Source organism: Tamandua tetradactyla, chromosome 13, assembly GCF_023851605.1.
Source record: "Tamandua tetradactyla isolate mTamTet1 chromosome 13, mTamTet1.pri, whole genome shotgun sequence".
NCBI classification, from domain to species: Eukaryota; Metazoa; Chordata; class Mammalia; order Pilosa; family Myrmecophagidae; genus Tamandua; species Tamandua tetradactyla.
The window spans coordinates 2,107,606-2,125,176 of NC_135339.1; the positions used below are offsets into that span (position 1 = coordinate 2,107,606).

A 17,571-nucleotide genomic window follows, 5' to 3' on the forward strand; every position below is an offset into this window, starting at 1 on the left:
CAGAGTGTTCAGAGGAAGCTGCATCAACCTGGACAGGGAAGAGACGTGTGATCTGATGACTGCAATATACCTGTTTGAGTTTGGATAGCAGGAGCAAAGGCTTGGGCCAAAGAAGATGGATTTGGGGATCTAGGAGAACCCACCAGCAAGGAAGATTGAGAATCCATCTGTGTCAGGGAATTCCCTTACTTTGCCTTCCCTGAGTGGGTATGCTACCTGAAGCATCCTGAGATGGATGGATCCATTCACATCAGGAAGCACTTGAAGGCTTCCCATTCACCCACCCTAATTGCCTCTTTTCACTTGGTCAGTATTTAGAGGGTCCAGTCCACAGCTGCCCCAATAGTCCCTCCCTGTATCCCAGGCCACTCAGCCCCAACTTACCTTCTCTGGCCAGCCACTCAGATCACCTGTGCCAGGAGAAAGGGGTTGCTTGTTGCGAGGATCTGCCAGAGGCATCAGGCTTCCTCAGCGGCTCCCTGCTCTAGGATCTCACTGATAGCTGTGTCTTGGTTGTTCCTAGCACTTGATGTCATTCTCTGCACTTCTCTCATTCCATTTTAGCAGCAACTCCAGGTTTGATTTATTGTCCCCATTATATGAGAAGGAAATAATGCCCTAATCAATCATTTGAGCGCTGCTGAGAGATTTGGGACTTGAACCCTGACCTTTTCACTCCCTTCTCAAGGCTCTTTCCCCAATACCCCACCTCTTTTCTGAGCACCCATGACTCCATTGCCTCATCCCTTGCAACACAGCACTCTCTATAGTTTTCTATTTTTACTGTTCATTACTACATGTACAAGTGTCTTAACTGGATTACCAGCTGTATAAGGATAGAATCAAGTCTCGTATTTCTGGTTTTGTCCAGTTAATAATGTTCACTCTATATTTGTCTAAATACTTATTATTAAAAAAAATTCTTTATAATTTTTCTACATAACATTCTACAAAAAATGTAGAAAATGTAAAAATGATGAGAAATCAAGATGAATAATACAATAAATGCTTTCCATGGCATACGAGTCATTAATGGTAGTTTTCAAAGTCTTGTTGCTTGGAAAGTTTCAGAGGCCACTGTGGGATTAACACATTATTAGGGGTCAGAATTCTATTAGAAAAGGCTAGCTTGCTCGTATTGATCTATGTGCTGTGTCAAAATCAGCTCACGATTCATCAAATTCTTGAATTTGTGCCCCAAATCAATTTGTTTCTGAATAATGAAAGTACTGGATAAAGAACCATGCACAAGTCACCCCTTACAAATGAAAGGTCGAACTCTACTTTTAGCTTCCACCTACAATAGCAAACAATGTGTACCTTTATTCAGTCCCAAAGATACAATTCCATAGTTACATCTTGCTTCTTTCATCATTGATAGATCATTCTGGAAGGAATAGAGCCTGGTCTGGTTTCCTGACAACATGGAGCACAAGTCCCAAGGCCTGTCTGCATTAGACACGAAGGGTTTATGCACCTGGCTTTACTCTGAAGCAACGGAAGGACGGCATCGCCTTCTTACAATGCTGGGTAGATGTGCAGAGCTGAGTCCTTGTAGTTGTCCCCACTCCAGGCCAGTGAGGCCAGTCAAATCGACACTACTGAAAACAAATTCACGGGGGTTGGATGATAAATCGTGGGCATTTTTCTAGATGGATAGTCCACATGTCCAATTTTAAAGTTGGAATTTCTCCATTAAAAACAAAGTGATTATCATAGTATATTTCACCTTGAGTGTTAGTAAAAAGAAAAGGGAAAAACAGAAGCAACGATTGGCCTTAGAAATCAGAATTTTTTGGCATCCAGCTGGCTCCAGAGGAAACATGTGAGATGAGAGTAGAGCTAGAATGTTTCTTAGGGACCAGAAGTCTACCACTTAAAAGAAATTCTTCGGTCTGGCAATTCTCGCCTTCTAAGTACTGAGGAACCATCCTGCCTAACCTTGTCAGGCTCACACACCAAAATTCTAGGTGTGGTTTTAGGGATATGTCATTTTTTTAAAAATTTTTTATTAATTAAAAAAAATTACAAGAAACAAACCTTCCGAAGGGATATGTCATTTTATAGCCTGAGTGTTGTACATACAAAAATGAAAAGGAGAAAGAAACCCAGATCTTCTTGCTCCAGTCATTCTAAAACACAAGGAGCATTTCCTTCTCCCAGGGAGCCTTGTTCCACTGCAAGCATAGCCTCAATATTAACTTGGAGACAGGCCATGAGACCCACTCTCCCCAAGGCTTATGGGCTCCCACCCAACCACACGTCTCCCAGGGCACCAGAATTCTGAACTCATCCATGCAGACAGCTCTACTTACCTTCCAGTCCCCAAACGCACTCATCACACACATCAGCATCCCAAGAGAAGAACTTCAAAGAAGGCACATTTAACTTTTGCAGAAGGGAAGAAGCCTTCTGAGGGCGGCTTTAACCTCCTTATTTCTCAAAGTGTAGATGAGGGGGTTGAGGGTTGGGCTCAGCATGGTGTACAGCACGCCAGCCAGCTTGCTCTTCTCCGCACTGTAGCTGGAGACAGGGCTTATGTAGGCATAGAAGACAGCCGTGTAGTACATGCACACCACAATGAGGTGGGAGGAGCAGGTGGAGAAGGCTTTCCTCCTCCCCTCCACCGTACGCATCTTGAGGATGCTGGAGATGATGAAGCCGTAGGACACGACGGTCATCAGGAAGTTGACTAAGCCATAGAAGGCATCAGCCAGGACAATCATGATGCTGTTCACGTAGGTGGAGCTGCAGGAGAGAAGGAGCAGGGGGGGCACCTCACAGAAGAAATGGGTGATGACGTTGGGGCCGCAGAAGTCCAGGCGCATCATCAGCCCGGTGTGGATGGCCGTGTTGAAGGCACAGAGCCCCCACACGCTGGTGGCCAGCACGCTGCAGAAGGCCTTGCCCATCATGGTGCTGTAATGCAGGGGGTGGCAGATGGCCGCGTACCGGTCATAGGCCATGACAGTGAGGAGGAGCAGCTCCGAGGATGCAGTCCAGGTGAGGAAGTAGAGCTGGGCCATGCAGCCCCCATAGGATATGGCGCTCTCCTCTGACACCAGGCCCTCCAGGGCTTTGGGCATGATGGAGGAGGTGCAGATTATGTCCATGGAGGCCAAGTTGAATAAGAAAAAGTACATGGGTGTGTGGAGCCCGGGGTTGAAGGTGATGGCCAAGACGATGAGGGCATTCCCCATAAGGGCTATGGAGTAGAGGGAGAGGAAACAGCTGAATAAGAGCATGCGGTATTCTGGGTGTTCCGAAAAGCCTTGCAGTATGAACTCTGTTACCAGAGTCTGGTTACTCATGGTGCTCGGGCTGAAAGAGTTTCTGAGACTCTCAGGAGAATCTTCACCCACAGTTTTGTGTGATTTGGAGGCTTGAAAGAGAAATGAGAGATGTCTTAGGAAGGCTACCACCATGTCCATTTATACCTGACAAACAGATATACTAAGACTTATTAATCGAGGCAAACATACTTATATAACGATAGGCAAAAGGCATGAACACGCCACACCAGTCATTAAGCAATTAGAATAAGCAAACTCATAGAATCAGAATCTAAAATATAGGTTACCAGGAGACTGGGCGGGGATGGGGAATGGAAAGTTAAGGTTTAAAATGTGCAGGGTTCCAAATGTTAAAATAAATTTAGTTTGAAGTGCTAGTGATAAATGAAAGTGAGGGGTAGGGGGTATGGTATGTATAATCTTTTTTTTTTCTGTTATCATTTTCTGTTGTCTTTTTATTTCTTTTTCTAAATCGATGCAAATGTTCTAAGAAATGATGAATATGCAACTATATGATGATATTGAGAATTGCTGATTGTATATATAGAATGGAATGATATGTTAATATTTTTGTTGTTAATTTTTTAAATTAATAAATAAATTTAAAAAATGAAAAAAAATGTGCAGGGTTCCTATTTGGAAGGATGGGAATGTTTGAGGAATGGATGGTTTGGTAGCACAACATAGTGAATGCAATTAATAGTACTGAAATATTTGTCTGAAAGTGATCCAAAGAGGAAATGTTAGATTGTATATAAGGTAATAGAATAAAAAGTTTTTTAAAAATCCGTGGACCTACACTGCACAGTGAACCCTAAGTCAAATCATGGACTTGATTTAAATAAGTATTATTTTACAATGTGCTATCATCAATTGTAACAAATACTCAACACCAAGGCAAGGTGTTGGTGGTGGACTGGTGTGTGGGAACCTTCTATTTTATGCATGATTGTTTGGTAAACCTGCACATTCTCTAATAAAGGAAATATATATATATAGTAAATGCAATGAAATATATACATATATAGGAAATATATATATATATATATATATATATATATATATATATATATATATATATATATAGTAAATACATAACCTGTATAGCATCATTTAATCTCAGTCAAAGAAATGCAGACTAAATCCATGATCCACTCCTAATCATCCATGATTTGGCAAAGATAATGACCAGCACTAGCGTGACGGCAAAGATGGGGGCTTTTTAAAATATGCATTCCATTTGAGCCAGAATTTTTACTTGCAGGAATTTATCCTAAGGAAATAATCAAAGCTATTTTTGAGATGTCAATACAGAATTATTTATAATTGTAAAAATTTGAAATCAACCTGTCTTCTTAAGAGTACATTGTGATGTAATGGTATAATGGAATGCTGTGTGGTTGTCAAAATGCAACTTTAGAGTGTTTTATTGATGCTTATAGAAATAGCATGAGCAAAGACTATAAATATTTTGTGCAATAAGATCCATTTGTTTTTTTTTTAAGCATGTTTGTAATTGTACTGTAGGTAAAACATCTAGCAAATGGCAGCCCAACATATTTGAACAGTGAGAATGGATTATGGTTGATTTTCACTTCCTTCTTTTTGCTGATCTGTATTTTCTGCTTTTTCTATATCATAATCTTCCTAAACAACAGAGGTATCTTGTAATTCACCCGCTAGAAATGTTTCCGTGGCTCCACATTGCTAACAGACAAAAGCTCCCCAGCTATTCCTCCTGGATCCATCTCCTCTCCAGCCCATCTCTTTCCCCTCATCATACTGCTCAAGACCAAAGCTCCTGCCATATCCACATGATCAGTCTTTCCATTGCACCAGGACACGTCAGGCTTTCTTGACTGTTTTTGCAGCTCCCTCAGACAGGACTTTCCTCCTTCTCAAGAACCAGGTCAATTATCAGCTCCCTCCTTTCCTAACATCCCTTCCCAAGAGAGAAAGGACCACTCTCTCCTTTGTGTCTCCAACATATTCTGTTCTGACTTCTATCCTAGCACCTGTCACACCTCACTGCATGATAGGGTTACCTGACTGTCTTCCCTAGGGTAGCTGCCAATGCCTCCTTCATCCCTGGACATCCCTTAATGGCATCCAGTGTGGAGCCCAACATGGAACTGGCAGGCACTCAAATATGTTTGTTTAAATAATACTAAAGAAGACCCTAGTATGAGTCAAAGCAGGATGCTTTCTGTTCTCAAGGGAGAGCATGTCCTGTATTGCTCAAGATGAAAACACATGCCATCACATTTGCTTCTTCCTTCTTTTCAACTCTTTGTTCATCACAAGTGATAAGGAAGATGTTTATTTTAAATTAAGAATTCTGTTTTTTTGTCAAGTTTCCAGAAATTAATCCACCACTGAATCCTTACAATGTTTATGTAAAATACTCGAACTTCACCTATATTTTGAGACATATCAGCAGTTTATAAGGTGAAGGCACTGTCCTCTGCATAGCATAAAATTCCTATTTAGAGCAATCAGGCTGTATTTGTATGAATTCTGTTCAAAGCTGATAGATATGAAGAGTTCCACCTGTGCATCCTTCTAGCAGCAAAGTATCAGGGCTCAGCTCAATCACTTTGGTGGATATAATAAATAAAATATTCTTCAGATTATTTCATATTTTGTTTGTGAAAGAGACAAAGGGTTGAAGAATTTCTTTTCTACAGTTCGAGGCAAGGATCTGAAAACATAACCGGCTAAGTTTATTTACTCCTCACCATAGTCCAGTGAGTGATTTTGTTTAACTGCAGGGGGTACTGTGAGGCTGAAAGGCAGAGGTTGGTTGAAAATAGTGGGGTTGGATTTGCCCCATGGATGTCTCAATGGGAGGTTTCAGCACTTCCCACTGAGGTCCTCCCTAGGATTCTTACCACCTGAATCCCTGAGCCATCACTGTCTACTCCAAAGTACATTCCAAGCAATATCAGAGTCATAACTCTCTGGTGGCATCTGGGAGGAGATAAGTATATCCATCACCAAACACTACTGAGCGTTTTGTGCACCAGATCCATCCCACCACTACTAGAGCACCAAGAAAACCATGAAGGAAACCTTAAACCTGATCTTTCTTTTAATTCAACTCCAGAAAGAGGATAGAAAAAAAAACAAAACGTAAATGGTTTTGAACAGGTGCTCAGCAAAAGGCAGCTTCAATAAACTGACTCACATTCAGAGAACAAATTACCCCTTCAGATAATTATCCGCTCACTGTAATTTCCAGAGCAGGTGGACAGTTTTCTTATCCAATTGGTCAATAGGGAGATCAAAGAAGCAAGACACCAAGACTCTTTCCGTGAGAATGGCCATGAAATCTCTGTTGGACCTCAGCCAGCCATTTCCTCTCCTGAAAATAGGAAAGACATTTCTCCCTGAGGTTTAGAAAGCATTGGTTTTCACTCTCATCAGTCATCATGAAGATATTACTAAGGATTTGAAGGGAAAGAAAATGCTGTCAGGTAACAATCACCAGATTTAAGCACACACTGCTCTCAAACAACACAATGACTCCCTATGTGCAAAGAGATGGTACTTTCAGACAGTGGTTATTTTCCACATTTAGAAGGCCCTCCAGCAAACTTTATAGGAAATAAAAATGCATCTCGAATGATTTTTATCATTTTAAAGAAGGAGAATTCAGTGCCCTCCTCAAAATCCCTGAAATTAAAAATGTCCGTTGCATTGAGTGTTTCCTAAAGATAAGATGAATTTTACAGGGAAAAGGGCTTACTTTTAGCGAAGTTTTGAGTACCAGTTTATGGTTCATAGTTTCAAAAATGGAAAATTGTTAGTTCTCATATATTATATATTAATAATGGAAATTTTATCTACTTCATTACTATCTTTAAAGAGTTTGGAGGATTTTCACAGATACATATTAGTTCAGTGCCCTTCTATTATATTTGAAGGTAGATGCTCATATTGCAAACATTTCAAGAACAGAAGACTAAAAGTCAGAAAATGTCAAATTCTGATACTTTCAAGTTTGTCTGAAGTCCACTTTAGTCATGACTCAAAGGAGTCTAAGTGACTTCCCTCAAGTCACACAGAGCATTAGTGACAAAGCTAGTATTATACAAATATTAGCATCTAGCCTTAAGGCTTTGGGATTTGAGTCCAGAATTCTTTGTAACCTTGATTCTGTGTAATTTGGCAGTTGCCTGCCTAAGTCCAACTCAGTCAAATGTCAAAGAAATGAAAGAAAAGAAAAGAAATAAAGATGTTTATGATCATTTATGTTTGAGATGTAAAATGCAAACCCTCAACTCTCAGCCACTTTTAGCATCCCATTTATTATTACTTCATTGGCTGATCAAACAGTAATGATACACATGAGAAATACACAAAGGTCACTGACCATAGGTCAGCTAAACAGAAACCATGAGGTCTTTCATGCAATTCATGATTATAATTAAACAGACTTAGAATTATAATCAGAACTTTTCTCATTCGTTTATACTGCCCTGAATATTCATAATTACCTTGAAGAAATTCTTTCCCCTTTCTGGAGCTAATGCTTTTATGAGTGGCTGTCCTTCCCCTGCTGACCACAGCCGAGGTCCTGGCAGGGGTGACAATGAGGTAGCGTGCAGTCTAAGACAAGATCGGTCTAGACAGGAGGAAGGCTTCCTTCCCCTATTTAAGTTGATCTTGCCGAGAATTTGTGACTCATCTCTAACAAAGTTTGTCATTGCCTGTGGGAAACACCTGGGAGAGGTGTTCACGGCTATTACTCTAAGTGGACCCTGAAGGAGCAATTAAATTAAGTGTCTCTTTGCTGGGGACTTGCAGGTGTCAATGTTCACACAAAAGCCAGTTCAGACTTCTGATCCAAGGGCATGGTGGAGGGTCTAAGCCAGAGCAGGGGTAGGATAAAATCTCTCAACTCACACATCTGCAGCAGTGTAGACTCAGGTCCTCAGATGCTCCGAATAACGTGTTCACACACATCCACTGGACAAGGAGATTAGTTGGGTAGCTAGAACTTCTGGATTGCCTCCATGGAAGGCTAAAAGCATGGAGCAAACATCATCATCTTCCTCTACATGAACTACCCCTTTGTTGGAGCTCAGCCTTCACACCTTGCTCCCCTACCTTGACACTTCACTTCCCCTACCCCCAAATTTTCTCCCCTGTCCAAATACCACCCAGATCTCACTCCACCTCCTCCACTAAGCCTTCCCTGACTCACCAGAGGGAGACAATCATTCCTTCTGCTCACCCTCTGTCACATTCAGAGTCCCCCATCATACTTTAGGGGCAATGCCATTAAGTTTGGAATCGACAGACATGGGGTGAAATAAAAATCCTTAAAGCTACTGGTCATATAATCTCAGATAAGTCTCCCAACTTCTCCAAGACTCAATTCTAAAAGATGATAGGAACTGGCCCATTATCGTTGTACATGAAACATAGAAAGAGCTCAAAATAAAATTTTAAATAATTTATTTTCTCTTCCATCAATTTGGCACTTATTTACAAGTGTGCTCTTCCATCAGTATTACTTAGCAAGAAAGGAACAAGCCAGGTATCTGTATTATTTATCCTAGGAAAGTGCCCTGAACATAATTGGCACTTCACACACAGATTAAGTGATTGATTAGTCTGGTTGTATAGTTAATGGGTTTGTTATAAAAAGGCATTTCAAACAATTATAATTGTACAAAACAGCAAGATATACCTGGAATGTGTACTGAATTAAATAATTGACAAATGACTTTGAGATGTGACTCTGTTACTTAACTAGCTGTGTGAATTGTGTAGGTCCCAGAGAACTCTTCTGATTTCCAGTTTTTTCATCTACAGCATGGGTATGATAATATGTACTTTTACTATTGTTCTTTGGAGTAAATGAAATGTTGGATATTAATCTACTTGAAAATCCATTTTAGCAGTTGTTTGCATAATCATCTAGAGAAACAATTATACAAAAAACCTCTGCTTTGGCAGCATTAGGTGCCGGTTAATTTTTCAGCAAAATAAAAGACACATGAACAGGGACTTCCTTTCTGTGATGGTAATGCTGGCAGTCAGGAATATATGAGTTAGGTTAGAGGCGAGCTGCTGCAACTGAGCCACCTGAAAATGTGGTAGCTTGAAATTTTCTCTTTCACTCAACTGTCTGAAGGTGAGCGGTGGGTGTGGCTTTGCTCCATCAAGTCACCTGGGGACTCAGGTTCCTCTCAAGTCAATGATTCTCAAATTCCTAGGCCATTATTCTCATCAAGATTCAAGCTGCATTGCCATCGCCTCTATATTCCAACCTGTAGGAAAAGAAGAGAGAGAAATGCCAGGTCAGGCAATTTATTTTAAGAAAGTAAGGAAGATACTGAATATATAACTTCTGCTCACATTTTATTGGCAAGACTTTAACCCCATGGTCTCATCTAGCTGTAAGGGAATCTGCGTAATGTATCAAACTGGGAAGGCAGATGGACGGGAAAAGTGGGAACGAATTTAGGTAGGGGGAACTAACAATTGCTACAGATATGAAAAAGGAAACTAGGGAGAAAGGATTTAGAAAGAAGACTGGAGAAGAAGGTAACTCTTATATCTTACCCCATACAACAGAAAAGAAATTAAGAAAGAAAAGGGGAATTATCATACGGAAAGGAGGGAGAAGATGAAGGAAAGGTGAAATAAGTAGAAACAAATGATCAACACGTTGAAATTTGAAGACACAAAACAAGAAAACGAGTTCTCATACAGTGTCCAGAAAAAGTCGGTCCCAGAGTGGTGGCTGTCTGTAGAGTATTGCAGACCCCAAATACCTGCCACCTGATGAAGGAAAGAAGAGGTGTGCACGACTGACCAGAAGAGAGCTGCACGCTGGGCCATGAGACTCATCAGACAGGGCAGGCCTAAAAATCAACAACTCTTCTCAGACAGACCAGAGAATTGAGGTCACAGGACAGACCACTACCCACAAGTGTGAAGGGACAGGCAGACACAGGGAATCACAGCTTCCTGGGAACAGAAGCTGCTGCTGGAGCCACAAGCTGGCAGGAACACACACAGCCCTGGATGAATTGCTGGAGGCTGAATGTGGACGAGCTGTAAACCCCGATGGCCCAGTCTTAGGGAGCGCCCACACTTTTGTGAGTTTTACTTCCAGAAGCCTGCCCAGGTTCTCACAGTGAAGCGTGTAGGAAAAAAAAAATTCCCTTGTCCTTCAGTTAAGAGGTTTGGAAAACTAAGAATGTTGGAATATGCCCAGACAGCTCTATTCTTGGTGTCAGGGCCCTGCTCTCAGGGGAAGTTACCTTCTGGAGTTTTGTCTGACCTTGGGAAAAGCAATGGGACGGCTGGAGCACTGCTGGCCTTCCTGACACACAAAGGGGAGGATGGAATTGCTAAGAAATTCTTCTGAGTAGCACATACTAGGGACTCAAGCCCACTAAAAAAGGGAAAAAATGGAGATTTAATCATAAGATTATAGAATGCTTCCCCTCCTAATACCCTACCACCACACCCGTGGGCTCTGGTAGAGTTACAGTGGATTACACTGGGAAAGCTGTAAGGCACAGACGCTACTTCTGTTTTTAGGAAAACCCAAAGTTGACAATGGAGACAAAGATAAGGACCTAAAGGAAACCGAAGCTCTGACACCTACAGCTGTGGCAAAGATTAAGCCCAGCCTAGCTCCTAGCCAGATAAATACAGGACATCACACGCAGAGTCTCCTCACCTCAGCCCCTGTTACCTGATACATAATGTCCAGCATTGAACAAAAAAAATTATGAACATCCTGAAAGAAGAGAAGCAATCTGAAGAGACAAAGCAAGTGTCACAACCAGACGCAGGTTTGGCAGAGATGTTGGAATCACTAGACCAGTGATAACTATGGTCAATATGCTAAGGGCTCTAATGAAAAGAATGGACAATAGGCAAGAACAGGTGGGTGATGTGGAGATGCTTGGCTCAGGCCCTCACCTCCACATTGAGAATAAGTTACTGCCTGGTAGTCACCTAAAACAACCAGGACAGAAGGCAAAAGTTACATCTCCCGGGGAGGGGATGGAGGGGTCAGGGAGAATGTACAGATGATAGTGTGAACAAAGCATTAAAACTCCCCTCCCCTGATCACTGTTGATAACAAACTTCCAAGCCCTGTGTCCCGAGGCCCAGCTGAAGCTCTGTGCTCACACCCTTGTCCTAAAATCTTAGCAGCCCTTGCACTCCCCTGCCTTCTGTGCAGAGCATTAACTTCCATCTCCAGACCAACCAGCCACCATGGAGAGAATCTTCTCCTGTTCGTAAGTCCTAATAAAATTCACATCTCACTCCATGCCTGATGTGTCCTTTGGTCTTTGGGCTGCCTCGACCCAAGCCCTCCTAGAGCTGGGTTGGAACGGATGGGATGTGGGAACATGGCTGAGTAGGAAGTTCTGGGAATCAGCTGTTCCAGCAGAACAATATTAAACACGGAAGAACTGCCCAAATCAATAGCATCCAAGGAAGAGTGGGAAGAAGAAGCTCGTAAATTATGGCAATTACCAGAAAATTGCCCTTTCCAGTGTTGGGGACAAGTGCCTCCCCCACTCTCACAGCTGGCAGTCATGGGGTCTGGCCACGGGCATAGGTTACTGGTACCAGAGACTCTGCACAAAACTCTCCTTTCCCACCATCAGGAGAATGGGGCGATGCATGGGCCAGTCGCTGCTCACAGCTTTAGATTAGCTGCTTTGGTTCACTGCGGCCCACCTCTGAGGCTGCCCATTGTTGCAACCCAGCTCAGACAAGGTGGCAGGAGAGGCTTAAAGATAGCACTCCTCCTCAGAGCTACAAAGAACAGTGGAAGGGCTGCACTCGCTGGGCAGGTCAAGAAAGCTCAGCTTAGGGGAACTGTAGAAGAAGTTCCTGGTGCACTTCTCGAACACCCCCTCATACCCTCTCCAGGGCAGTTTGGAGGCAGCCAGCACCCCCTTTGCTGGTCCCTGGCTTTGTTCTGTCTGGTGGAGAGTGACTTGGGAAACTCCTGTCTGGTGTGCTCCATTCCAAAGCTGCCAACCAGGCAAAAGGTGCTTGAGGCAATCAAGACAGTCTAAGCCACAACTGAGGCCATGGCCTGGATGAAAGGCTTGCCTGCTTTAGTCCAACGGTGGGACACCGGGGAGAGGGAAGAGGTCTGACTCGTGGGAAGTAGAAGGTGCATTTAAGCCCCTACAAGTAAGAACGCTCTTAAGGCCACCAGCGAGCCCAAGCACAGGACAAGAAACAGGTCCAGAAAAGAAAGGAAGGGCCCAGCACGTTGCAGTTCCTAGGATGGGCCTTGCTGCCTGGAACACCGAAGCTCAAGCAAATCTCTGTCATGTCACCAACCTGTTACAGATACAAGAAACAGACAAGTCAGAGAATGAATCCCAGAGTTAACATTCTAAATAGTACAATGTATACTGTGCAGTAAAGGGCACAAGACAAACAAAGAAACAGGATATGATGGTCCAACCAACAGAAAAGGAGGAAAATCCACAAAACACCAATGAAGAAAACCAGACTGTGTACATACTGGGACCAAACTTTTTTTAAAAAATGATCTTCGGTATGCACAAGGAGATGAACGAAAATACAAACAAAAAAACTAAAAGATATAAGAAAAGCAATGAATGACCAATATGAGAACCTCAATAAAGAGAAGAAAGTTTTAAAAAGAAACCAAACGATATACTGGGGTTGAAGACCCCAATAACTGAAATGAAAAATTTCCAGGAGGGTTTCAACAGCAGATTGGAGCAGACAGAAGGAAGAATCAGCAAACGCAGAGACAAGACAATTGGAAAGAGTCAGGTTGAGGTACAGAAATAGAAAGAATTATAAAGCAAAAGTAGCCTAAGAGACCTTTCAGACACCATTGAGCGCACCAATGTATGCATTATGGGGGCCCCAGAGGAAACAACAGAAAAAAGCAGAAGGAATACTCAAACAAATAATGACAGAAAACTTTACAAACTTAGCAAAAGATATGAATATATTCATCCAAGAAACTCAGAGGATACCAAACATAAAATTGAAGAAAAATATCAGTCACAAACTGATCAAACTGTTGAATGCAAAGGACAAACAGAGAACAGTGAAGCTGCAGGAAAAAGCAATGTGTTATGCACAAGGGAGAGCAATTAAATTAAGTACTGATTTCTCATCAGAAACCAAGGAGACAAGATGACAGTAGGTTGAATTACTTAAGGTGCTGACATTTTAAAAATGCCAAGCAAGAATTTTATATTTGGTAAGACCGTCTTTTGAAAATAAGGAGATTAGTATGTCCTTAGATATATAAAAGCTGAGGGATTTAGCAACACTTTTCATCACCAGTAGACATGGCACACAAGCAGTGCTAAAGGGAGCTCTTCAGACTGAAAGGAAAGGACAATAGTGGATCAAAGTGGTATAAAGAAATAAAGACCTCTAGTAATGGTAACCATTTGGCTAGTTTAAAAAGCCAGTATTATTTTATTGCATTTTTCAGTATGTAACTCCAATTATTACTTCCAATAAGTGATAAAATTTTAAAAATCCATAAAATGTAATGAAAACCCTATGGTTTAGGGCATGCAATGTACACAGATATAAGTATTTTAAAAAGGTAGGGGGAGCTGAGGAGTATAGGAACGGTATGTGTATATGGTAGTGAAGTCACTTTGGTATAGAATCAAATATGATTATTACATATTTAGGATATTAAATTTTAACTTTATGATAAAGAGAAGCAAAATATATGAAAAATTATATCCAGGTAGAAATAAGAACTGACTCAATATGATACAAAACAAAAAATAAAATAAATACGAATGTAAGCATTAACAGAAGAATTGAGAAGCAAAAATATATAAAGTATATATATAAGACAAGATGTGCAGAGTGTTTAACTGGGTTGAACTTAGGCATTTGGAAATGGACAGAGGTGATGGGAGCAAGTTACAGTGAGTATAATTAACAGGGTTGAATAGCGCATAAACAAGCTGGTTTGGAATGATGTATGGGTCCTAGAAAAGCCATGTTTTAATCCTAACCATTTTGTAAAGGCAGCTGTTTCTTCTAATCCCTATTCAGTATTGTATGTGTGAAATTGTAATTAGATCATCCCCCCCCCCCCAGAGATGTGATTTAATCAAGATTAGTTGTTACATTGGATTAGGTGGAGGTGTGTCTCTACCCATTTGGGTGGGTCTTGATTAGTTTACTGGAATCCTATAAAAGAGGAAACATTTTGGAAAAAGAGAGATTCTGAGAGAATACAGAATGACATAGCCACAAGAAGCAGAGTCCACCAGCCAGTGCTTTGGAGATGAAGAAGGAAAATTCCTCCCAGGAAGCTTCATGAAACAGGAAGCCAGGAGAAGAAGCTAGCAGATGATGCCGTGTTCACCATGTGCCCTTCCAGTTGAGAGAGTAACCCTGACCGTGTTCATCATGTGCCTTTCGAGATGAGAGAGAAACTGTGACTGTGTTCGCCATGTGCCCTTGAGAGAGAAACCCTGGACTTCATTGGCCTTCTTGAACCAAGGTATCTTTTACTGGATGCCTTAGATTGGACATTTCTATAGACTTGTTTTAATTGGGACATTTTATCGGCCTTAGAACTGTAAACTAGCAACTAATTAAATTCCTTTTTAAAAGCCATTCTGTTTCTGGTATATTACACTCTGGCAGCTAGCAAACTAGAATAATAAATATGATGGAAGGGAAAGTTTAGAGTCATGTATGCCACCAGAAGGAAAGTTGAAGCTTAAAACATGGGAATGTATAACACAGTGAGTCTTGTGGCGGACAATGTCTACGATTAACTGTACAAATATTAAAAAGTTCTTTCATGAACTAGAACAAATGTACCATGCTTTTACAAGGAGCTAATAATGCATAGAGGGGCTTATGGGGGAAATGTACTTATTGCAAACCATTGACTATAGTTAACAGTAATATTTTAGTACTCTTCCATCAACTGTAACTAATGCACTACACCAACACTATGGGTCAATAATAGGGGAGAATAAAGGGTATGAGAGGGTTTGGGTTTTCTTTTTTATTTTTATTTCTTTTCTGGAGTAATGAAAATGTTCTAAAATTGATTATGGGGTTGTATGCCCAACTAAGTGATGATACTGTGAGCCTGTGATTGTATATTTCAGATGCTTTGTATACTGTGGGAATATATCACCATGAAACTTCATTTAAAATGCATACGACTTTCAAAGACCAAATAGCAAAATGGCAGAAGAAAGTCCTGCATTGTCAGCAGCACTTTAAATGTAAATGGATTAAATTCTCCAGTCCACAGGCAGAGACTGGCAAAATGAATTTTGAAAAACAGGATGATATAACTAAATGCTGTCTACGAGAGCCCCAGCTTAAATTCAAAGACATAAATAGATTAAAAGAGAAAGGATAGGGAAAAAAATAAACCATGCAAGTAGAAACAAAAGAGAGCTGGGGTAGCTATACTAATATCAGACAAAATAAACATTAAGACAAAAACTGTTATGATGGATAATGATAAGACTTTTATACCAATTGCTTTAGTTACTAAGCTGCCAGAATGTGATATACCAGAAACAGAATGGCTTTTAAAAAGGGGAATTTATTAAGTTGCAAGTTTAGAGTTTTAAGGCTGTGGAAATGTCCAAATTAAGACACCAACAAGAGTTTACCTTCACTTAAGAAAGGCCGATGAAGTTTAGGGTTTCTCTCTCAGCTAGGAGGACACATGGTGATGTCTGCTGGCTTTCTTTCCCAGCTTCTTATTTCATGAAGCTCCCCTGGGGGAATGTTCCTTCTTCATCTCCAAAGGTCTCTGGCTGTGTAGACTCTGTTAGTTCTGGTTGCTCTGGTGGTTCTAAAGTTTTTTCCAAAATGATTCCCTCTTTAAGGGCTCCAGTAAGCTAACCCACCTTGAATGGGTGGTCACACATCTTCACGGAAACTATCTAGTAAAAAATGACCACCTACAATCAGATGGGTCACATCTCCATGGAAACAATCAAAAAGATCCTACCAAGCAATATTGAATGAAGATTAAAGGACATGGCTTTTCTGGGGTACACAACATATTCAAACCAGTACACCAATAAAGGAGACAATTTAACAAGAAGCTGTAACAATTATAAGTATATATGTATGTAAGAGAAGACCTTCAAAATATATGAAGCGAATTATGACAGATTTAAAGGAAGAAATAGAGGGTTCTACATCAATAGGAGGAAACTTAATACACCACTTTCAATAATGAATAGAAAATCCAGACGGAAGATCAATAAGGAAATGCAAAACTTGAATGATACTCTAAACTAACTAGAACCAACTTCCAAAACTAGAACACTTAAAAAAAAAAAAAAAAAAGAATGCATACTCTTCTTGAGTGTTCATGGATCATTCTCCAGTATAGACTAAATATTAGGTCACTAAACAAGTCATTCAAAAATATTGAAATCATACAATGTATCTTCTGTGATCACACTGGAATGAAGCTAGAAATCAGTAACAGAGGGAAAATGGAAAATTCACAACTATGTAGAAATTAGTCATCATACTCTTCAACAACCAATGGGCTAAAGAGGAAATCACAAGGGAAATTAGACAATATCCTGAGGCAAGTGGAAATGAAATATAGTATACTGAAACTTATTGGATGCAACAAAAGAAGTTCTGAGAGGGAAATTTACAGTTATAAATGCTTATAATAAAAAGAAGAAATATTTCAAATAAAACAGCTAACTTCAAAACTGGAAGAACTAGAAAAAGAAGAGCAAATTAAACCCAAAGTAAATAAAAGAAAGGAAATAACAAAGATTAGAGTGTAGATAAATGAAATAGTTAATAGAAACAAGTAAAACCAAAGTTGATTTTTAAATAGATCAATAGAATCGACAAACCTTTACCTAGACTGATGAAGAAAAAAAGATAGAGGACACAAATGACAGAAATCAGATATAAAACAGCAGACATTAACTACCAACCCCACTGAAATAATAAGAGCTTACAATGAACAACTGTATACCAAAATTTAGATAAACTAGATGAATGGAAAAAATCCTAGAAGCACAAAACTATGTACGCTGTCTCAAAAAGAAATACAAGATCTTAACAAACCAATAACTAGTAGAGATTGAATCACTAAACTAAAAAACTTCCCAACAAAGATAGCCCAGGACCTGATGGCTTCACAGGGAATTTTTTTTCCACCCACAGGGAAATTTGTAATGCAATTTTTTTGAGATATATTCACAGACCACATAATCCATTCAAAATATACAGTCATTGGTTCACA

The 17,571-nt window shown here is 40.4% G+C and overlaps 1 protein-coding gene and 1 long non-coding RNA gene across 5 annotated transcripts in view; one reads left to right on the forward strand and one right to left on the reverse strand.

Moving 5' to 3' along the window:
* Positions 1 to 1,918, forward strand: part of LOC143653488 (uncharacterized) — a 157,968-nt gene extending 156,050 nt beyond the window's left edge. Inside the window, exon 5 of the long non-coding RNA XR_013161321.1 lies at positions 1,382 to 1,918. This is a non-coding gene — a long non-coding RNA (uncharacterized LOC143653488). The remainder of the gene's footprint in view (positions 1 to 1,381) is intronic.
* Positions 1,107 to 9,572, reverse strand: LOC143653485 (olfactory receptor 13A1). 4 transcript variants are annotated; one of them, XR_013161317.1, is made up of 5 exons: positions 9,475 to 9,572; positions 8,202 to 8,319; positions 6,523 to 6,657; positions 2,316 to 3,382; positions 1,107 to 1,601 (listed from the first exon to the last, which is right to left on the reverse strand). XR_013161317.1 is itself a non-coding variant. In XM_077124515.1 (4 exons), the coding sequence occupies exon 4, from the start codon at positions 3,309 to 3,311 to the stop codon at positions 2,385 to 2,387; it is 927 nt and encodes a 308-aa protein (XP_076980630.1). In that variant the 5' UTR covers positions 3,312 to 3,382; positions 6,523 to 6,657; positions 8,202 to 8,319; positions 9,430 to 9,572; the 3' UTR covers positions 2,164 to 2,384. The 4 variants fall into 4 exon arrangements, 1 of the variants encoding a protein (XP_076980630.1); XR_013161316.1 differs by having other exon boundaries at positions 9,430 to 9,572; XR_013161318.1 differs by lacking the exon at positions 8,202 to 8,319.
* Between the last annotated feature and the right edge of the window lie 7,999 nt (positions 9,573 to 17,571).